At 35.6% G+C, this 23,607-nt stretch overlaps 1 protein-coding gene across 2 annotated transcripts in view; it reads right to left on the bottom strand.

The window, feature by feature from the left end:
- The window catches only part of CEP85L (centrosomal protein 85 like), a 169,237-nt gene that overhangs the window by 20,166 nt on the left and 125,464 nt on the right, over window positions 1-23,607 (bottom strand). For both annotated transcript variants that reach the window (XM_019418202.2, XM_019418200.2), the window contains 4 exons: window positions 15,844-15,996; window positions 13,762-13,916; window positions 9,655-9,772; window positions 8,550-8,600 (listed from right to left, as the gene is read on the bottom strand). In XM_019418202.2, coding sequence (XP_019273747.1) covers window positions 8,550-8,600; window positions 9,655-9,772; window positions 13,762-13,916; window positions 15,844-15,996 — 477 coding nt within the window. The remainder of the gene's footprint in view (window positions 1-8,549; window positions 8,601-9,654; window positions 9,773-13,761; window positions 13,917-15,843; window positions 15,997-23,607) is intronic.

The following is a 23,607-nucleotide window of genomic DNA, read 5'->3' as shown; positions in this document are numbered from 1 at the left end:
TTTGCTTAGGCTAAAGTGAATTGGTTTTTTGCTTAAAACCAAAAGCCTAAATGACTTTCACTTGGTACAAAATATTTATGCAATAATCACTAATTCTTCTTATACTATTAAAAGGAGCCCATTTCTTATAACCAATCATCATGATGTACACTTTAAATATCTTACAACTTTGTCAATCATACTTCAATAAAGCTGGAAAAAATAAGAGCCTATTCCAATTCAGCACTGTGGGTTTAATTTTCTTGTGGGCAAAGGTTTTTGGTCTGCTTTGTTCACTAGTTATCCTCCAGAAGAATGCCTGGCCCACGGTAGAAACTCAGTTAAAGTTATTGAACAAAAAAAAGATGAGAAAATAACTAAAACCCAATTTAGTTTTTAAGTAAAAGGCTATATTCATTCATTCAAAAATAGTGAGTATGCTATACTATACTATACTATACTGTACTAGTGTTCATTTGGATAAGGATTATTCAAAGAGCCTAGTGTACCTATTACAAAACTCTTAAATAAATATATCAGAAAACAAAACCAGGCACTTTACTGAATCTCAAGGAGCTAATAATACTACCATATTGCAGAGTGTAATACAGTAAAAATTTCACTTTGGAGGCAAAATTTCCAAATTCTACTTCTAGGCAACTGAACACAAGGTGCCTTCTACAAGGCTAGTTTTCTGACATGCTCCAGTTTAAGATCTTTCATGCCTGGAGAAGACCCTTAAAACAAGTCTTTCCCCTAAGGCTTACATAAGGAAGATATCAAACTAACCTCTTGTGCCTTTCTTCCTTTCTCTTGGGATGCTTCCCTTTGAAGCAGCCAGGAGCAATGCCAAGAGCACAAACTGAGGTCAGACAGTTATTAGAACTGGAGCTGAGACCTTAGGCATATCTCTTTAAATCTTGGCTATATCATATATAACAAGATGCTCTGTCTTACCTTGTAAGCTTACTATTTGAGGTTTAGAAATAGTAAATATAATCAGAAGCACAGTTTCTGTGCCATGTAATATCTTCCTCATCAGCATCATCACTGATACCTCTGCACTTATTAGGGGCTCCATTTCTCACTTTAGCCTAATTGTGGAGAAACAGTAAATCCCTTTTCCTCCTTCCTACATACTAATAAAAAGAATTTTCAGGGGCGCCTGGGTGGCTCAGTCGATTAGTGTCCAACTTGGGGGTCAGGTCATGATCTCATGGTTTGTGAGTTTGAGCCCTGCACTGGGCTCTGTGCTGACAGCTCAGAGCCTGGAGCCTGCTTCAGATTCTCTCTCTCTCTCTCTCTCTCTCTCTCTCTCTCTCTCTCTCTCTCTCTCAAATAAATAAACATTTAAAAAATTAAGAATTTTCAAAATACTTATAAACTCTAAGATAAAAAAATAAGGAATACACAAACACAATTAAAACTGCTATTTTTAGGTTTTTGTTTATAATAATCCAAGACCATGTATAGCTCAAATTCCTTTAACTATCACCTTACTACCTGATTTAACTTTCAAAAAAATCTGTCTGAGAATTCTGCTTCCTGCATGACAGTATGAGGAGCCCCTCAGACCCACTCCTCAGTGAAAATTATAAAAGAGCACATTTAAAATTTCTGGAAATGGCCCTAAGAGCACACAGCAAATGAATAAACATATATTCGAGAAAATCTACTGAAAGAACAGCAAAGTCTATAATATTTGAACCAAAACCCACTCCATCTTTATGTTCTCACAGCTCTCAGCGAGATGGAAATTTCACTTCCGACTGGGACAGCCAGTAACACACTGGGCTCTCTGTCCCTAGCTCCCCAGCGGAGAGCTATCTTCCCAGGAGGGGCTGATATCAGCATTTCTCTTCCTGCCCTCTGCTACCTGCACCTGAGGCTAAGTTCCAGACCAGTACAGCCAAAAGGTGGAGACTCCCTTTCTGCCCAGGCTCCTTCACGGACTGAGGCTTTACCTTGGGTACAGCCCTGTGGAGAGTACTGGGGACCTGACTGCTCTTGCTTTGGCTTCTGTGGCAGGGGTTCCACACTGGGAAAGGCAAGCCAAGATCTAGAGCTATTGCCCACTCTCCTTCCACCGAGTGTTTACCTTCTGGAGTCACTCAGAAGTTTGACATTGTTCCCACCAGCACTGACCTGGCTCAAAGATTTTGCCTGGGGAGAAGCCAGCCACAGAATAGAGAGCTCTAAATGTCTCTCTAAAGGAACTGAATTCATGTGCAGCCGACTGTGAAGTTCAGGCCTAAGGGCACTCTCAAAAACAGTGAAGGTTGTGGCAAAAGGGAGTTGGGAGGAAACTGTTAGATTCATTGAAGGTACAGGCTAAACTACTGGCTGGCGAGATTCTTCGAGAGAAAAAGACAAAGAAATACCTGGGACAAGCACTCCTGGGAACAGAAAAGAATCTCAAACATTAACCTAAGGAGCTCTTCTTCCAAAGGAACCAGAATACTTTGGTCTGTGAAGCAATTTATACCACAGGGCATCACTGAAAGCAACAGAGCAATCAGCTGGCAGTTAATGTGTGGTCAAGGAAAGAGTCACAAAGGATCACATATTATATTTATATGAGATGTCTAGAACAGGCAAATCTATAAAGATGGGAAGTAGATTAGTGATTGAGATGGATGGGGAGGAAACAGGGTTTAAGGGAGTGACAACTAAAGGGAAGGGGGTTTATGAGGTGATAAAAAGGTTCCAGAATTGACTGCGGTCTTGGTTCCATGTATCTGAGCATACTAAAAATTACTGAATTGTACACTTTAAATGGGTGAATTGCAGACTATGTGAATTCTATCTCAGTAAAGCTGTTACTTAAAAATTGGCACAATATAAAGAAAAAACAACCTGCCAGGTTCCTCTTCGTAAGCTCTTGATCTGCTTTCAGGCTTATAAGCAAGAACTACCAAAACAATTTAAACATGTCAAGAACACACCCAGGTTTCTCAGAACTACTTCTCTCTCTCTTTTTTTCTTTTAAATCTCAGTCTTCCCAGTCAATTCCCACTTTGGGAGCAAGGAGCCCCAGGCCCCCCGCCCCCCTCCCTCCCAAGGACCCTGACCACACTTCCTACTGGCACCAAGTGGAGGATGCTGCCAGGCCAAGGAAGAACTGCCCAGGGAACATGCTAACAGTGCAGATTTCAAGCTTCACCCCAGAGATACTGAGTCATCGGGTTCTCAGTGGGGCCCAGAAATCTAAATAATGTGAATGTTCATACAGCTTTGGTGACCACTCATAGCACACAAGCTCGAGAACATTCCTTCTTGATTCAAGTGAGTGGTCTCTCTTCCTGCCTCAGAGCTCCCCACCTTAGACACAAAGAATTTTTCAGAAGTTACAGGCACCTCTTTTATGTTTTTCACATTTTAATTAACAACTATAATGTGCATGTAACAGGCCTGCATGTACATGAAAGACTGTTCTCTTTAGAAGTACAAACATTGGCAAGAAAGCTTATTTTTTTAAAAACTACTTTTCCTTTGATAAAAGACACTGGTTGCTAAGTTTTTCAAAAATTAGTATTAATTTATGATCAGAATATTTTTAGCTTTTCATGCATTATAAAAGCAATTTCACAAAGGTAAAATGTTTTAAAAATTTAAAAAAAACTAGGAAGGAAGAACTTCATGTCAGGTCACATCACAAAACTAGGATAACATAAAAACAGGAGGTAAACATCACATAATAATAAAGTGAAAATATTAAACCAATTTATCTATTTAGGTTAAAGGAAAGTTAAATTCTGCTTATAAGACATTCTAAAGGTTTATGATCCATTTTCCCACTGTTTCTACTAAGAAAACCTGCTGGATGAAGGCTTTAAGAGAGACTTGCTAAATATTGAAATAAAATCTTTGGAGGCTGTGAAAACATGTTCTCTTGAAGTGATATAAATAGGACAGGCTGTTACAGTTTTGAGATTGGTGGTTCCAACCATGCCTTTAAAAGTGAACAGTCTTAATGACCTTAAAGCATTATTGTATCTTTTATGTTACAATGTTCATTGATAGCTGTCAACTCAGGTCAATTTAAATGGGAAAACTCTTTCAGTGAAGAAACAATTTCAGTATGTTAGGAAAAACAAGTATATCTAACAAACTTTTTTATTCTGTATGTCCTCTGCGGAAAGCTTATAATAGTTATACAAAAATGATAACAGCTCACTGGAAACAGGATTATTTATGCAGGTGAAATGTGCTTTTAAGGAATAAATAGGAGGGAAGGCAATGCCCAATGAACTAATTCACATTCCGACTGAAGTCACATTTATGGAAATGATGGGGAATGTTCTATTACAAAATATCTTTTTATACTGTACACTGACAGAAGAAAAACTTCTGGTTTTTGAAACCAGTTTATGAAACCAGTTTAGCTATACTGGTTTCATAAATGTAGACAAAAGCATTATTTCTAAAGGATCAATGAATAAACAAGTTACATGCCTATTAACATCACCTTGATGGGTGAACAAAATAGTAGACAAATCTGTATTTTTACAGCACTAAACTCAGTTTCAAAATCAGGATACTTTTACATAAAGTACTACCTTTCTATATTCAACAACAAATATAATTAAGAGAAGACTGATTTCTCCCCAACATCAGAATCAATAAATCTAAACCAGCTATGTATTTATTTGACTTCTGGTACATAGTGGTAAGCCACAGCTGTATTTTAAATATAGCACTTTCAACTCTGTAACAATGCCTTATTTTTATCTCCTATAAATTGGACAAAAAATGAATATGGCAAGGGATTTCATTTTTCTCTTTTGTCATAAATTTAAACTGTAAGAATAACCTGCTTACACCCAAGGCAATGCAATACTCCAAAAGTCAGCCAAATGGAATTTGAACAAATTTGGTCATCTCAATAGTTTGCAGGGACATAAAGAAGTAGTGAAACATGACATTCTACTAATACTACATTCGTTTTGTCTACTAAACCCTCTAAAATGGAAGAACTTCCTGGCACTGTGGATGAACAAAGAATATGCAAATTGTAATAGCAGTGAAATTTTACAATAAATTTAATATTGTACTGATAGCTTAATGTATAACTCGGGGCACCTGGTGGCTCAGTCAGTTAAGGAACCAACTCTTGATTTCAGCTCAGGTCATGATCCCCTAGTTTGTGGGATCAAGCTCCACACCTGCTTGGGAGTCTCTCTCTCTGCCTCTACCTTGCTTGCACCCTCTCTAAATAAATAAATAAATAAACTCTAAAAAAAAGTTTTTTAAAGTAACTGTATTAATTCATGTTTAAAAAAATGGCTGGAAAGCTCTACTATCACTCACTATAATGTATTTTGTGTTACTTTGCAAATAACATTTTATTTCTAAGATACCTCATTATAAGGTATTTTTTTGTGTTATGCAAAGGAATTTGAAGAAATTAAAAACAGCTATAGCATATAGGAAGGACACCATAATCTATACAGAAGTAAGGCTGGCCATTCCTTATGTAAACAGGTGGGGAAAAGACTAGGCAGTTAAGGGGAAAAATTTTTTTTTAATGTTTATTTATTTTTGAAAGGGGGGTGGGGAGAGGGAGGGAGGGGGAGAGAGAGAGAGAGAGAGAGAGAGAGAGAGAGAGAGAGAGAGACAGACAGACAGACAGACATAGGGTGAGAAGGGGAGGGGCAGAGAGAAAGAGACAAAATCCAAAGCAGGGTCCAGGCTCTGAGCTGTCAGCACAGAGCCTGATGCGGGGCTCAAAGTCAGGAATGAACTGCAAGATTGTGACCTGAGAGGAGGTTGGAGGCTTAACTGACTGACCCAGCCAGGTGCCCCAAGACTAGGCAGTTTTAAATAACTAGTAATTAAAGGGAACTGCTCTATTATGTGTATCAACTTGATAATAAGCCCATTAACTATAGTACAAAGCAACAAAAATTCTTCTTCAACTCAAAGTGTTCTCTTTAAGATTCTCTCTGTGGGATGCCTGGGTGGCTCAGTTAAGCTTCCAACCTTGGCTTAATTCATGGTCTCATGGTTCATGAGTTGGAGCCCCACATCGGGCTCTGTGCTGACAGCTTGGAGCCTGGAGCCTACTTCAGATTCTGTGTTTCCCTCTCTCTGCCCCTCTCTCACTTGTGTTCTCTTGCTCTCAAAAATACATAAAAGAAAATATTTAAAAAATAATAAAAAAAGATTCTCTCTGTGATTTCCAATGCTAGGGAAACAACTAGTATCAAATTTTTAGAATAAGCAATATTTTTAGATGTTCACAGAGAACACATCTTTTATATTCATCAGAAACCACCAAATAAAAAAACTAACTTTTTTAACTATAAGGGGCCAAAAACTCAAAAGTTTTCATAAGAAACACAAAGCAAAAAATTTTGTCATCATTTTAAGCATATTTGTCATCCTCTATAATTTTCTATTTAAATATCTTGATAAATATAGCTGCCCTGGACAGTTATCAACATTTACTATCTGTCTCTGTTAGCAAACCATATACAAGATCTATAGATCTAGATGGCCACAATGACTTACTCATTGCTTCAAAAAACAAGACAATAGAATTAATGAGTATATTGTCTGGCCCCAAATATTTGGAAATAAATGCATCTCAATAATTTGATTTTCATTCATTAATTAGTTTGAAAAAATAAAGAAATGTTTACTCAAGCATGTTAAGATCAAAGAATAGAATGGCATACAATTACATATTCTTCTACATATTCATTTATATATGGTCATGATATTTAAATGTGACTAAAAGACTTGGTTGATATGTAAAAATAAATTGTATTAAGATGCCACCACAAATAAGTAAAAGGCATATTTCAATTAATATAAATACATCCTGATAATCTGTAATGTGAGAGATAGTATGTGATGAATTAATAAACTCTTACAAGTCTTAGCCACCAAAATTTCAGTGTCAAAGGACCATCTTCACTGTCCTTAATTTGGACGGAGATAACTTTTATTTGACTGATTTCTTAGAAAATGTTACCAAGTGAAATATAAATTCCTTTTATTATGGCCTATAATAAATCAAATAATAATGGCTGAAGGAACCTAACCATTTTGTGATTTGAATGGTTTGTAGAACAACTGAACTTATGTCTACAGGAATACCGATTAAAGAGTATAACCTTGTGAACCAATCCAGCAGGCCCACACACTTGCTGAACTGGCCTACTGTGTGATTAAAATGATAAATCACTTAACATGCGTAAAAGACAAATCATACCATCTATAATTCTGACACTTAAACCATTTATCTTTTTATTCTTTACTTCCATTTTTTTAAAATTTTTTTTTTAATGTTTATTTATTTTTGAGACAGAGAGAGACAGAGCATGAACAGGGGAGGGTCAGAGAGAGAGGGAGACACAGAACCCATGACAGGCCCCAGGCTCTGAGCTGTCAGCACAGAGCCCGACTCGGGGCTTGAACTCACGGACCGCGAGATCATGGCCTGAGCCGAAGTCGGCCGCTTAACCGACCAAGCCACCCAGGCGCTCCTTTACTTCCATTTTTAAGAAGTAAAACAATTAGGAGGTACAAAAAAAAAATAAAATTATTCAGCAAAATTATGTCCAACGGCTTTCCATCATACACAGAATAAAATACAAAGAACATCTAGCCCCAGACTACTTTTCACCATCACCTCTCACCACTCTTCCTCACAAGCACTGCACTACTCCAGACTAGCAGCCTTTTTGCTGGTCATGGAGTACAAAAGACACCTTCAGCCATTGGTGGCTCTCTTTGCCTGAAATGCTCTTCCCTTGGATGTCTTCATCCAGAACTCTGTTCAAATATTACTTCCTCAGGAAAAACTTCATGACCACTGTATCTAATGCAGCACTGTCTATTCATCGTTCTCTACCCTACTTTTTTAACGGCACAAATCATTCCTTGACATTATATTTCCATTTTGTCCATCTCACCCCACTAGAATAGCCAGGACTTGCTTGTTCACTGATGAATCCCCAGTGCCAAGAACAGTGCCTGACACAGATGTAGGTGCTCAGTAAGTATCTGGCAAATCAATAAAAAAAAAATGAAAATCCATTTAATCCACAAATTTTGGATTGTGTATTATGAATCAGACACTCTAACCTCTAGATATGCAAATGAGCTACGACAGTCTCCCAGGAAACTAAGCAGGAGGTAAAAACACAAATATGTAAACAACATGTTATACTTTGATAATATAGAAGGAATAATACAGAAGGAAGAGAAGTGTTGGCCAGTCACAATAGACTGGAAACAGTCCGTGATCTTTAATAAGTAGATCACTGATGATCGGATCACACATTAACCAATGTGTTCTCAGTAGTAGACTACACTCAATTAAAAGCAGGAAAGGTAAGGAATAAAGAATAATCTTCAAAATATTTTGAATGACTGATTTACCAAAGAGCATTTTCATTCTAAAAAAGTAAAGATTAATATTAAAGAATTTGTAACTTCACTTCAAGTGCTATTAATCTTTTCATATAAATACATATATGCTTTAATATTTTTAGATTATATAGCCACTAAGAGTAAATCAGCATACAGCTAAATTAAAATATGTACAAAACATTCCTTACCTGAATTTCTAAAATCATTCTTTCAATCTCATCTTGTTGGCTGTCTATTATCTAAAACACAGAAAATATTATCAGTGTGAACTAAAAATTTTTCCACTGCTTTTAAAAAGTACCAATATTTAGAAAACAAAGGAAAACACAGGAAATAATGAATTTATTTTTTTAAATCAGGGTATGATTTTCTTTTTTTACAAAATTATTCATACCAAGTATCCTTTAAATAGACATATTATTTGGATCACACATACATAAAACTGCAAAAGTTTTCCTCTACTTCTTGATAAAACTCTATGTAATTTATAAAAATAACTTTGAGACAGATGTCGAACAATTTAGGAAGGAAAAGAAACCCTTTTGTTTTGCTAAAAGGCAATATAATTTCTTCTTAGTTTGGCTTTAACAAAAATTTGAATTATTTAAATTTACTTAAATTGTCATTTTCAGAGAGACTGGCTGGCTCAGTCAGTAGAGTATGTGACTCTTGATCTCAGGGTTGTGAGGTCAAGTCCCACATTGGGTGTGGAGCCTACTTAAAAAAACGTGGGGAGCCTGGGTGGCTCAGTCATTAACTGTCCAACTCTTGATTTTGACTCAGGGTCATGATCTCATGGTTGTGAGATTGAGCCCTGCATCGGGCTCTGCACTGGGCATTGAGCCTCAAGATTCTCTCTTTCCTCCTCTCCCTCTGCCCCTCCCCTGCTCTCACTCTTGCTCTCAAAAAAAACAAAAAACAAAAAACAAAAAACACATTAAATAGGGGCACCTGGGTGGCTCAGTCGATTAGGCATCTTACTCTTTATCTTGGCTACAGGTCATGATCTCACAGTTTGTGAGTTCAAGCCCTGCAATGGGCTCCACACTGACAGCATGGAGCCTGCTTAGGTCTCTCCTTTGCTCTCTGCACCCCGCCCCCCCACCCCACTCATGCACAAATTAAACATTTTAAAAAGTATAAATAAAAGAGTCATTTTCTTTCCAAATAAAAACATTCAAACTAAGTTATTAAGTATTAACAAAAATATAAAGTAGCTATAACTTATATGTCCATACACACATAACCAACATAACACAGATTTCATATTTATTATCAAAGACATCAACTGACCTTACTAGCATTCTCATTTTGCTCTCTCAGGGTATCATTTTCATTTTGAAGCTGTTTTGCATCTAACATGGGAAGGCGAATTCCATCTTCAAGGCATCTTTCTACTTTTTGCTGCAAGCTGTATGTTTTAGAAAGACAATTAAATAAAGAAAACCAACTCTATGTGCTGATTTTGGTAGATGACTTCAACATAAAAGATAGTCCCTTCTTAGGGCCTATAATATTTTTTAACTGAGTGATAATGAAGACCTACAGACTCCATATGAATAAGAATGAGCACCTACATCTCATAGAAGTAAAAAATACAATGGACGCTGGTCATCTTTTTAGAAATGACAGATTTGAGACCAGAATCCAAAAGGTGTGTGACATCCTTAGGCCCTAATGAAGTTCCTTATCCTTATGACCCTAATCTGAGCTCTGCAGTCCAAATCCTGTTCTTTCCTTCCCCTGCAAAAGCAGAATTCCTTGATTAAGATGATTTTGTTTGGGAGCCTAATTATATGGATACATGTCTTTTACCTTCATTCTGAGCTCAGCCAAAGTTTGTTTGTAAGGATAGTTGTTGCCAAAACCAGTAGAATTATTACATTTCTCCTTCATTAATAACAGCAGCAATGTGTTATTCCTCTGCTATTCATGGCAGACACTTGAATTTACAGAGAGAAAACAACAAAAGGAAGCCCCTCGGGTATATTAAGAGTAAAAGATTGAAAGGGAAAAAAAGATGTTAATCTTGAGAAAAGAAAGAATAAGTCATGTTCTGGTTAAAAGGAATGACACCATTAACAATAATGACCAAAATCAAAACAGAAAGACACATCAGAATAGTTCCACTCTAGCTTTCAATCAGACTTAAGAGTTGCAGAGCACTAAAAGAAACACACTTCTTACAGTTTGGGTTTTGGTATTTTCATTATTTTTTTAAATTTTTTTAATATGAAATTTATTGTCAAATTGGTTTCCATACAACACCCAGTGTTCATCCCAACAGGTGCCCTCCTCAATGCCCATCATCCACCCCCCTCTCCCTCCCACCCCCGTCAACCCTCAGTTTATTCTCAGTTTTTAAGAGTCTCTTATGGTTTGGCTCCCTTTTTTTCCCCTTCCTCTCCCCCAAGGTCTTCTGTTAAGTTTCTCAGGACCCACATAAGAGTGAAAACATATGGTATCTGTCTCTCTCTGTATGACTTATTTCACTTAGCATAACACTCTCCAGTTCCATCCACATGGCTACAAAAGGCCATATTTCATTCTTTCTCATTGCCAAGTAGTATTCCATTGTGTATATAAACCACAATATCTTATCTCTTCATTTTAGCCACTGACTGGCGTAAGGTGATATCTCAGTGTGGTTTTGATTTGTATTTCCCTGATGAGGAGTGACGTTGAGCATCTTTTCATGTGCCTGTTGGCCATCTGGATGTCTTCTTTAGAGAAGTGTCTATTCATGTTTTCTGCCCATTTCTTCACTGGGTTATTTGTTTTTTGGGTGTGGGGTTTGGTGAGTTCTTTACAGATTTTGGATACTAGCCCTTATTTTTCTTCTTTCAAGTATTGTGGCTTTCCTGTGCTTTCTCTCTCTTCTAAAAATAAAGAAGTGAAAGAAGTGCCATACCTACATTCTGGGCAAAGAACTGACAGTCCTACCTGGCACAAAAGCACTTCCAATATGTTAATAAATAATGGCACCAGACAAATTTTCATGTATTATGAATGCAGTGCACTGCTTTGTAATATATTGTTACTTGTCATAAAACTATTTGCTTTTTCAGTCTAAAAGTGACAAGTGTATTATTTCTATTTCAGAATGAGCTTTCTCCCTCCAAATCAGTGTCAATACACTGCTTCTATGTAGTTACAACATTCTAAGAAAAATAAATTACATTAAAAACTATTAAGGTCTTTAAAAAAAGGAACCAGCTATGAGAAGGGAACAACTTACTGTGTCATGAAAAAGTACCAAATAAGTCTTTTTTCATGTACACATTCTTGTTTTGTTTATATTATGAAGCATGCTCACTTAGGAAAGTAATAAATCTCTTGAATAGCAAAGGTATCAACTTTATTACTAGGGATCCCACCTACATATCTTACTTACATTTTCACTTCTAATGAAAAATTTTTATCTGATGTTTAAATACCAAGAGTTCTCATATATTAATAAAGTGGGAAACTTAGAGACATTACATAGGCACAGATAAATGTAATGATATAATTCATAGTCACATACATATCTGAAGTTATTCTGGAAACAAGAACTTTAGTTTATCATATAGCTGAGGAAACTGAAATAACACCCTTACCTCCAAGTTCAAGTGACACCATAGCTATATAAGTACTGAAGAATTTTAGAAGACCTTATTTGGTCTTTTATATCTACTTGAAATTAAAAGAAAATTTCTGGGATGCTAACATCTCTGAAAGTATCAAGGTAAAAAAATGGAACACGGATTCTGAAATGCACTGTACTAAGTCTAATGAAAAAGACTAGGCTCAATTTTGAGAAAATCTAAATATTTGATTTTTAGATATTTGAGAAAATCTAAATAAAAGAGAAGGTATAATATCATATTAAATATATAAAAGCACACAATGGAACAAAACTAATTATATTCAAGTGTTCCTAATTCTATTCATAAAATGGCACAGTTTGAGTTTGTGATCAAAATGCCCTATAAAATCTCTTCTCATTTTCTCTAAGAAGAAAGAAAAAGAACATATGGTTGAAATAGTGGAGGTCAGGAAGCTGTTCTGAGAATAGAGAATAGACTGTAAGATGTGGAGTTATAGGAAGGGAAATTAAAGAGCAAGAAAGCAAAAACCAAGGGAAAAATAAATGTAAAGCTAAAAGTATATGAATTTTAGGGGGCACCTGGGTGGCTCAGTCGGTTAAGTGATGGACTCTTGATTTCAGCTCAGGTCATGATCTCATGATTTGTGAGAACAAGCCCCGCGTGGACTCTGTACCGACGGGGGGGAGCCTGCCTGGGATTCGCTCTCACTCTCTCTCTGCCTCTCCTCCACTCACTCTCTCACTCAAAATAAATAAATAAACATTAAAAAAAATTGTATGAATTTTTTGAAGCAGAGATTAGAAACACTGAAGACCATAATGTCTCAGAATCAGATGTTTTCTGCACTGAAATCTAAGAAAAAGAGTAGACCAGGCATATTAAAGGCTTTGAAAGTAGTAAAGCAATATTAACATGGAATTATCAGATGGATTTTGATTAGAGTTACATGCAATTGGGAAAAGCATGAGGAGTATATTTCTTAAATTTAGTTTTTGTTGCTTTGTTGTCTTATTCTTCCGTATAGTTTTGGCTATTTATATTTGATCATCTATTAAGGTTTAAGTTTTATAAAACAGAGTGCACGTAGTTGCATATATAACGTAGTTCTCTAGGTTTTTTAGCAATCTAGTATTAATTTTCCAGATTAAATATATTAGCTAAATATACTAATAAATGATATTCCCTGTCATTCTAACTATATTAATTTAAAAGAGAAGAGTACCATCAGGCAAGATACATGAGTAAACTTGGAAGATACATGACAAAATAGCCATACCTGTTGTTCTACAGTAAGGGAAAATGGGAGTCAATTATTTCACTTTGATGTATCTCATTAAGGAGTGCAGTCTGAGTATTTGCTTCTCTTTGTTTACTTACTTTTTGGCAAAGCCATCAGATTGTGTTAATACTTTCAGTTTCCAATTGTTTTTTTGTTTTTGTTTTTGTTTTGGCGGCGGGGGGTGTTACATTCTCACCATTCTCATCTAAAACTTTTGGCAAGACGTCAGTATGTTGCATTAAAATGTGAAATCATAGCCAAGACAACCTGCTTCAATGACATAATACTTACAGTTCTTAAGAGTTCACCTTTCAATTTGACAATAAATTTCATATTAAAAAAAATTAAAAAAAATAAATAAAAGTCCCCTACTATGGAAACCAATTTGACAATAAATTTCATATTAAAAAAAAAAAGAGTTCACCTTTAAGATAACAATATAGTAATAGTTACAAATTAATGTATCTTAAGTGAAATGCTTTATGAAAAATATGAGTAACAAAAATAAAAAATTACTAAAGGTTTGTTTACCTCTGAACTGTAGTTACCAACTCCTTTTCTTTCTTCTTCTGGCATATTAGTTGTGCCTCTTTTTCTTGACACTGTTTTTTGATCTCTTCAAGCTTTTTTTCTGCATCCAGCAGAGTCTCTTGCAAATTCTTATTTTTTTCTTCTAGAATCTGAAGCTAAGGAGAAAATTCTTAAAGTTTATAACACATAGAATATTAAATGTGTTTCTGCTAGAAACTGTGTTCTAAATTATTAACAAGCTTGTGATTAAAATCACAGTATATTTTATCTAGAGCACTTAATAATACTTTATTTCTTCCTTTGTGTGTAACAGGAGCTAGGAGAATGAGATTATGGAGAAGAAAAGAATGGGGTCAGAAATTCCTAGAGGACAGAGAGAAAGGTAAATGATCTCAATTTGGGGATACTTTAAAATTTTTATTTTTAATTATGCTAAAATATGCAGAACACAAAATTTACCATCTTAACCATGCTTAAATGTACAATAAATAGTATTATTACATTCACATTGTTGTACAACTAATCACCAGAACTCTTTTCATCTTGCAAAACAAACTATATTCATTAACAACTCCCCTTCCAGCTCTGCCTTCAGTCTCCAGCGACCACACTTTGACTTTATGAACTTGACAACTTTAGGTACCTCATACCATATTTATCTTTTTATGTCTGGCTGATTTCACTTAGCCCAATGGCCTTAGGTTTATCCATGTTTCAGAATTTCATTTTTTTTATAGGTGAATTATATGGATATGCGACATTTTATCCATCAGCGATTGGGTTGCTTCCATCTTTTGGCTGTTGCAAATAATGTTATTATGAACATATGTATGTACAAACATCTGTTTGAGACTCTGCTTTCAATTCCTTTGGGTATATATCCAGAAGAGGAATTGATGGTCATTGTTTAAAGAAGCATATCATATGGTTTTCCACAGTGGCTACACTATTTTACATTCCCATCAACAGTGCACAAGGATTCTAATTTCCTCACATTGTCACCAACACCTGTTACTTTCTTTTTTCTTTTCTTTTTTTTTTTTTATTAGCCAACCTAATGGTGTAAGGTGGTATGAACATGTGTTTTTACATCTATATTCCTCTCTGTTCCTGCTCATGCCAACTCCTGTGGTACTTCTTTAGTTCCTTCCTGACATTATCCTCTCTTAGTCTTATAGACAGAGAATCCCTTGTAGGCCTAGAGTCTGTAAAATAATGACCCTCCATGGATTAAACCAATGATTCTCAACTGAGAGTGATTTCTCCCCCAAGGAGGTATTTGGAAATTTTTGTAGACATTTTTGGTTTTGGGGAGGCAGGAGGGAAGGAGCAGTGCTACTGGCATCTAGCAGGTAGAGGCCAGAAATGCTGTTAAGCATCCTTTAATGCACGGGACAAAATCCTAGAACAAAAAAGTATCCACCCTTTAATGTCAATAGCACTGAGGTTGAGAATTTCATGATTAGAAAAACTGAAAAAGACTGAAGAGTAGGTTTCACAGATTTATAAATAAGGTTTTGAGAAGAAAGGCTTCACCAGAGTTGGTAGAAAGACTCTGGATAAGGTACTTGTAAAAAAGAAAAATAGTCAGAAGAGGTAAGAGGAGTGAATGGAGACCACAGACTAAGGTGTACGAATTTATGGAAAGGTTAAGATGAATGAAGAAAACAAATACCTGGAAAGACAGTCAAAAAACGTCTTGTTGAGCCTTGGCTGAGCCAGAGAATATTGGGTAAAGCCAGAGAACATATGGTGCATGCATGTATGTGTGGGATGGGGCTGTGAGACCGGTTCAGAAACTACCTTTTAGAGTAAAATGTTAATAAGTAAAAGAGCTAACATACAGGTTTTTCAGGCAAATAACCATATATTAATTAACAACAAGAAAGATACACTCATGCTTAAAGTTTCTAATTAAAGTTAATTCTAAAGACAGCAATTAAACACATCAATTTAATATAATTAGCCAAATGTAGAACCAAAATTTTAAATTCTAAAAATTATGAAATTTCTAAAGAGTCAACCTAATAAAGTGGTTATGTTTTCAAGTCATTTAAAAGTGAGCATTTTATTTCATGTTACCTGAAGACTCTGACTCTGTACATCATCTAGAGTTGGAAGATCAGCCAGATACTTTTCCAAGGTCTCAATTCTTCTCTGCTTTTCTTTATTTTGTTCGGATTCCTTCTGACATTTCTTTTTCAGGCTACTGATATATCTATCTCTGGTTTTAAGCTAAAGAAAAAAGATTATGGATCTTCAGAGGCTTTGTGCCATTAAAAAAATAACAACAGAACCAACAGTTCCAGGTTATAGTTTAGACTACCACCAACTCAGGTAAGATTCACCTTATTTCATCAACTCTAAGATTCACATTTTTAGAAACTGTCATATCACTGAAGTCAAGAAATTTTTTGAAATTTTTGTTTGCTTTTGCAACTGATGGCATCCTATGAACTGCAGTCAGCCAGGTAGCAGGGATGACATAGCTTTTATTGCCTGCACATGTACAAACTTGGTCGAAGCTATTCATCTCTGTCATTTCGACACTGTGTATATGTTGCAACTATGGGCTGAGTTTGAATGATATTTAAAACACCTTAAAATATTACATTATAATTTGGCGTGGAAAAAAAGTTACGATCTGGAAAGACAAAGAAATAGAGCCACAGGGTTTAATTTCAGAATTTTAAATTTGAATTTTAAGATCAATGAAGCAAATATTTGTCTCTGGAAGGATGACTTCAATTTCTTATTTCTAACAAAGCTATATCCAAACATTTCATGTGAAATAAGAAAGGAAGATACCCGGGGCCCCTGGGTGTCTCAGTCAGGTTAGCGACTTTGGCTCAGGTCAGTGTGGAGCCTGCTTGGGATTTCCTCTCTCTCCCTCTCTCTCTCTGCCCCTACCCCACCTTGCATGCATGATCTATCAAAATAAGTAAACTTAAAAAAAAAAAAAAAAAAAAAAAGGAAGGAAGGAAGATACCTAAAAGTAATTAAAGCTGTTTTGTTACTGACTTGCAAAGAAATTGTTTATCACATACTCAAGAAATGCAACCAAAACCAGGAGAAGATACAAAAATCACCAGATACTTGGAAAGAGATATGGGCACTAGTGAGACCAGTCCATACCTCAAGCCAAGACTACTGTTAAGGTATTTATTAGGTCATAATTGAATTTGTAACATATTTTTTTTCTCAAAGTTACATATGATAAAAGTTTGCCATACCACTGATGTCATTTTAGGATTGACAGAACATGTTAATTGAACACCTATTATAGAACACTATATGGTACATGATTCCAGTATATCTTAATTTGTGAAGGGTGAACCTCAGATTTTTATGTACTAATTTTTTCACCTTTCCACCTGAAATATACGATCTTTAAATTTCATCGCACAAATTCAAAGTTCTTTCATATTTCAGATCAATTACAAATAACATGTGTACACAAACAGTTACCTAAAAAGTAAACTCCAGACTCTTCTTCACCTTAAATTACTGGTCTTCCAAAAGCTTACAGGTTTTTACATCCTTTTCCCATATTCACCAGGGAAGTAAGTGTCAATAATTAGTAGTATAATGGTTCACTTTCCAAAATTTTATTAAAGCTAACACTTGTGCACAATCTGGTTTCTTTCATGTCTTATCTAATTTCTTTTAAGTCCACTGTGTAACAACTTTTATTAAAACAAGTTCAATTGGAAAAACAAATCACCTCTCCTTTCATCTATTCATTCCATCAACAACTTTAAGATATATTTATTAACTTGGGTAAAGAGCAACATTGATAAAATAGTTAAGTTCTAATATTTACTGGGGCTTTCTCTGGATTAAAGGCAAGTGTGATGCTGTGATAATTTGTGATCTTTCAGAACTCACAGGTTGTTGTGACCATCTGAAAGACCACATAATGCCATTCCCTTTTTTCTCCCCTTTTCTCTTTTTTTTATTGGAGGATAATTATCATGCAGTGCTATTGTAGTTTCAGGTGTACAATAATTCAACAAATATATATATTCCTCAGTGCTCATCAAAGTAAGTGTACTCTTCACCCCCTTTATCTGTTTTACCCTCCACCCACCCAACACACACTCGGCCTCTCTGGTGCCACCAGTTTGTATTCTGTATTTAAGAGTCGGATGTTGGTTTCTCTCTTTTCCTCTTTGTTCATTTGTTTTGTTTCTTAAATTCCATGTATGAGTGAAATCATATGGTATTTGTCTTTCTCTGACTGAGTTATTTCACTTAGCATGATCTTCCCTACATCCATCTGTGTTGTTGCAAACAGCAAGAACTCATTCTTTTTCATGGCTGAGTATTATTTGGTTGTGTATATATGCCACATCTTCTTTACCCATTCATTTAACAGTAAACACTTGGGTTGCTTTCATATCTTGGCTATTGTAAGTAATGCTGCAATAAACACAGGAGTACATGTATCTTTTTAAATTAGTGTTTTTGTTTTCTTTGGGTAAATACCCAGTACTGGGATTACTGGATCATATGGTAATTCTATATTTAATTTTTAAGGAACCTTCATACTGTTTTCCAGAGGCTACACAAATGTGCAGTGCACAAGGGTTCTTTTTTCTCTTCATCAACACTTGTTATTTCTTACATTTTTGATTTCAGCTATTCTGACAGGTGTAAGATGGTATCTCGTGGTACTGAATTTCTCTTACAAATGATATATCCAATAAGGAAGTTAATATCCAAAATATATAAAGAACTTATACAACTCAACACCAAAAAACCAAATAATATGATTAAAAAATAAGCAGAGGATGTGAACAGAAATTTTTCCAAAGAAGACATAAATTATTCCTTTTTTGAATATGAGGTCCAGAGATCTTTAGTGACTTAAGTACAAGTCACTGAGACACAGGTGGGATTCAAATATAAACCTCTGACTGAAAAGCCAATGTTCTTTCAGTTCTTTCATACTCTGCATAACCAAATTCCCCCAAACTCTCTAGCAACCAGTTCTGCCTGTATTCCCCATCAACAAAGCCTATTCTTGCCTTAGCAAATGACCCTGTAAGTTACAGAAATAAAAATAACCAGCCTATTTTTATTAATGTCGCCCTAATTTATATTTAATTTTTTAAGTGTCTTAAATGTGACACAACGATGTCCTCAAAGAGAAGCCAATGGAATAGGTTAGTCATGCTATCTTCTCCTGTGCAAAGATGTCCTAGTTTGCTTTTTTTTCTTTGGCTGGACAACTGTCTTCTGTGCTGTTGTGTCAAGCTTGCTGCCCTTGATCACAAATGTCTGCCAATACTCTCCTACTGGATACTGTTTATGCTATTTGTTGACCACAAGCTGATTACACATAATCACTAAGTCTGGGTTGTTGTTGTTGTTGTTGTTGTTTTTTAAGCCCTGTTCACTGATGAGAAGCTCTTTTGTTTTGTTTTGTTTTGTTTTGTTTTTAACTTAAAAGTTTCATGTTGGTTACTAAAATGTGAACTCCAGTAATTACCTCCAGGTAAATCAGCTATCACCAAGAAATTTTCCCTATTCAATTTATAAAAGGTTACTTTTTTTTGTTCAAGGAAATATTTAGTATTGAGATTATTTCTAGAAGACAATAAGGAGGGCCCTGTTTTCAGAAGAGGTTTACAAACAAATATATTTTTATTTTAAATACAGTTATTAGAACAAAATAGATTACTGAGGAAATGTTTTCCTCTAAATTTTCTTATAAATAAACCATTATTATTAGAACAAAGCATCAGCTGTAGAGTTAAACCGTCCTGAATTTTACTCCTTGCTTTTCAATAATTTCTACCTACATCCAACTGGACAAATTATTCAACTTGTCTCAGAGCTTCAATTTGCTCAGTTTTTAAAATGGGGATATAGTATATATCTGCCAGGATTTTTGTGAAGATTAGTTAATATTAAATGAAAAAATGCACTTAATGCACCTTCACATGCTATCTGGCATATACAAGAAAGAGCTTATCAAAAGGCAATTTCTGGGGTGCCTGCGTGGCTCAGTTGGTTAAGTATGTGACTTTGGCTCAGGTCATGATCTCACAGCTTGTGAGTTCGAGCCCCACATCGGGGTCTGTGCTGACAGCTCAGAGCCTGGCGCCTGCTTCGGATTCTGTGTCTCCATCTCTCTGTCCTTCCCCCAATTATGCTCTGTCTTTTTCTCAAAAATAAACAAACATTAGGGCACTTGTTGGGATGAGCACTGGGTGTTGTATGGAAACCAATCTGACAATAAATTATATTAAAAAAATTTTTTTTAAAGCAACTTCTATTTTTGTTATTTTTCACATTGAATGCTTTTCTGTCGTAGTATCAGTCTTGATCAGGATAACAGAGAGGAAATGCAGAAGGAAACAATGCAATCCAATCTCATGTGGGCCTCAAGTGCTGATCAGTTAATGTGTTACCCATGAGTCTATTTACTAGCTTCTACACTCCCTTCAAAAACTCACATCATCTCCATGGCCTCTGACACAAACTCTAACACCAAGCCCCCTTCTGAATTTCTCTGGTATACATATTTCCATTCTCAACTGCCTCACTCCATATAGAGACTGTTCCTCTTTCCCAAAAGTAATTCTTCCATCTTGGTGTCTGTTATCAACCTTTTCCTATTTTTCTCAGGAGTTTGCTCTATCATACACTCACTCTGACATCTTTAATATCTAATTTATTCTTATCTCACTCTTATCTCTCTTCTCTTCTCTCTTGGCAAAAATCACTTGAAAGCATTCATTCGTTCATTCATTCATTCAATATGCCAGGCACCATGGCTGGTGTTACATATGCTACAGTGACAGACTGATACATCCCTGCTTTCCTAGAGCTTACAGAGAAATATTAAAATACAATGATTACTCAAAATTGTGTTAAGTACTAGAAAAACAAAACAAAATGCTCTAAACATACAAAAAGAAGGGGTTACAGGAGAAAGATATTTAAGCTGAGACTTGACAAAATAAATGGGTGAGTAGTGGGAGAAGAGAGTCGAGTATTAACCAGGCAAAGAAGAAATTCTGTGTAAAGACTCTGATACCAGAACCCAAGCCTGACCTGTTGGAGCAACAGTAAGCACTGCACTGTGACACAGTGTACCAGAGGGAGACAGCTAGAGCCAAAGGTTATAGTTAGGCAGGGCCTTTCTGGTCAGGGGAAGAATTTGATTCTTACTTTAAAGACAATGAGATGGCATTATTGGGTTTTATCAAGTAAGTCAAATGACTAGGTCTTCATTTTAAAAAGTTCAGTCCTCCACACGATCAAGAATGGGCTGGGAGGCTGTGGAGCAACTGGAACTCTCATGCGTTGATAGAAGTGTTAAATGGTACCAGCACTGGGAGAACTCGGGTGGTCTTTCCTTTTCTTTCTACCTCACAGGTACATTTATTCACACCAGAAACAATACAGCACTTCTACAAATGTACAGCGATGTTTCACGTTCCCATCTAACAGAGCTTGCTGAAATTTAAAGCCAGCTGACCAGGTTCCATCTGATGTGTACTCCACGTAAAGCTGATTAATGATGACCATAAGCAGATGCAGGACTTGAAGCTTTCAAAGCCGTACTTCTTTTATGAGCACTCCCGATTTTATAAATGACGAAGCCCATCAACCTCATTCCTACCTCCAAATCTCTTGCTAAACTTAGGTACAGCAGGCCTCTAAGTGGGGATCTAAGCATTTTTATAAGGCTTTGAAGCATCTCAGCACAGGATCACTGGCTCAGGATGCCCCAATCCATAAGGCCAACTCAGAAAGGTCACTAAGTGTGCAGAACTCAGGTAGTTTCTTGTAAGTTAAACCTCTATCGTATGAAATGTATGATTCAGAAATTCCATTGTTAGGAATTTACCCGGGAGAAATGAAAATATTCATATAAAAAATGTCTGTTACAGGAATGTCTACAGCAGCCTTGTTGATAATGTCCCCAAAATGCAAACAATTCAAATATCCATTAACAAGAGAGTAGACACACCATGATATATCTATATAATACAATGCAACTCAGCAGTAGATAGGGACAAACTACCAATACATATACAACAATATGAATAAATATCAAAGGTATTAAGTGAAAGAAAACCAACACAAAAGAATACATACAGTATGACTCCATTTATATGAAGACCAAGAAGATTCAAAACTAATCTGTAGTGGTAACAGTGTTTCAGAAACAGGAAGGAAACTAGACTAGAAAGAAGCACAAAGGAATTTCTTGGGACTGAAATGTTTGCTTATTAAGTAAACTCTATGCCCAACATGGGGTTCAAACCCATGACCCTGAGATTAAGAGTTGCATATTCTACTGACTGAGCCAGCCAGGCACTCCTAGTGATTGAGAGGTTTTGATTTGACTATATATAAATTATGCTTCAATTTAAAGAAAATATAATAAATAAAATACACGGAATTGTAACAATAACAACAACAAAAAAAGTGACTGGAGACAGAGAGGAAAGCAGACAGGCAGGGAAAGATTGGATTCAGAGACACCAATGAAGAGGCCCTTAAAAAAGCTTTTGCCAAGAGATGATAACTTGGACCACTCTGGTAGTGTTAGATGGATTGTATATATATTTAGGAGACCGGCTTAATGTTGGTAAGGTTTCCAGCATGCATGAGTAACTGAATATGCAGTAACAGTAATGAACACTAAAGAAAATTTTGTTTTATATTATTTAGGAAGAAGAGGGCACTCAGAAGGCAAAATAAGAATTGTCTTTTGGACATGAACAGCTTGAAATATTTTTCAAGTAACAAAAGATGAGAAAAATCTAGATAAGACATAAAAATATATTTTAAAGTCTGTATCCACCAAATCATCGTAATTTGCACACAATCTTTCAATTAACAAATCTCAGGTGAGAAAATATTTTAATCCCTCCCAAATCTATAGAACCAATAAATATTTTTTTAGCTCCCTCCAGATTATGGTATTGCACAGAGCCCCCAAAATACAGAAAAGAAACAAGAAACAGGTACCTAAGTTATTTTCAAGTTAGCCAACATAAAATACATCATACAGCTAAGAGAAACCATGTACATTTTTGTCAGGTTTTGGAAGATCCAAAATTTAACTCACATGTATACATATACAAACACACAAAAATGTCAACTGAGTGCTCTATTAATAACTCCAAACATGCCTGCAGAAATCACGGTGACTGTTTCAAGATCACTTGAATGGAAGTTTCAATTAATAGAATAATAAGCTGGGCATATCAAGAGTCTAAAACCAGTTCTGCAACTAAGTAGCAGCTTAAGGATCTATGCTTCTTCAGTAAATTAGGGCTAGCAGGTGATCTACTCGATCTTTAATGACACTATAATGGAATGAAAGGAAATACAAAAATACTTTAATAAAGGTAGAAAGGTCAAATAAATATAAGGATATATCACATGCATAAAGATTTTGTTTTTTCACTACTTGTTCTGAATCAGGGGCTTCAGCTTAAATAACTTTAAGTCATGTTCTTATGAAAAAAGACCACCTTTATTTCATTTACCAGTCCTTCATACTCAACAAGACAAAGAAACAGGGACCCCAAAAAAGAGAAGAAAAAGTTATTTGTGTCACATCTCAGTGTAGGCAACAAACTTAAAAAAACGTTTCACTACTAGTTAGCAAGATGTAATATACTGCGGCATTTTTAATCCCTCAAGAAAATCTTTAGATTTTTGTAGATGGCACAGACGTTCTTAAAAGTTACTACAAAACTAATCATTTTAATCTAAGTGTACAACCTGGTATAACACCTAAAATATAGTAGATGACAAAGAATTATATGTTGAAGCAATGTTATTGACCTAATTCAACTTTATTAAAAATATCTA

Source organism: Panthera pardus, unplaced genomic scaffold, assembly GCF_024362965.1.
Source record: "Panthera pardus isolate Hobbes unplaced genomic scaffold, ASM2436296v1 HiC_scaffold_17, whole genome shotgun sequence".
Taxonomy (NCBI): Eukaryota; Metazoa; Chordata; class Mammalia; order Carnivora; family Felidae; genus Panthera; species Panthera pardus.
The sequence above is the reverse complement of the archived record's forward strand: the minus strand, read 5'-3'. Positions and strand labels throughout refer to the sequence as shown.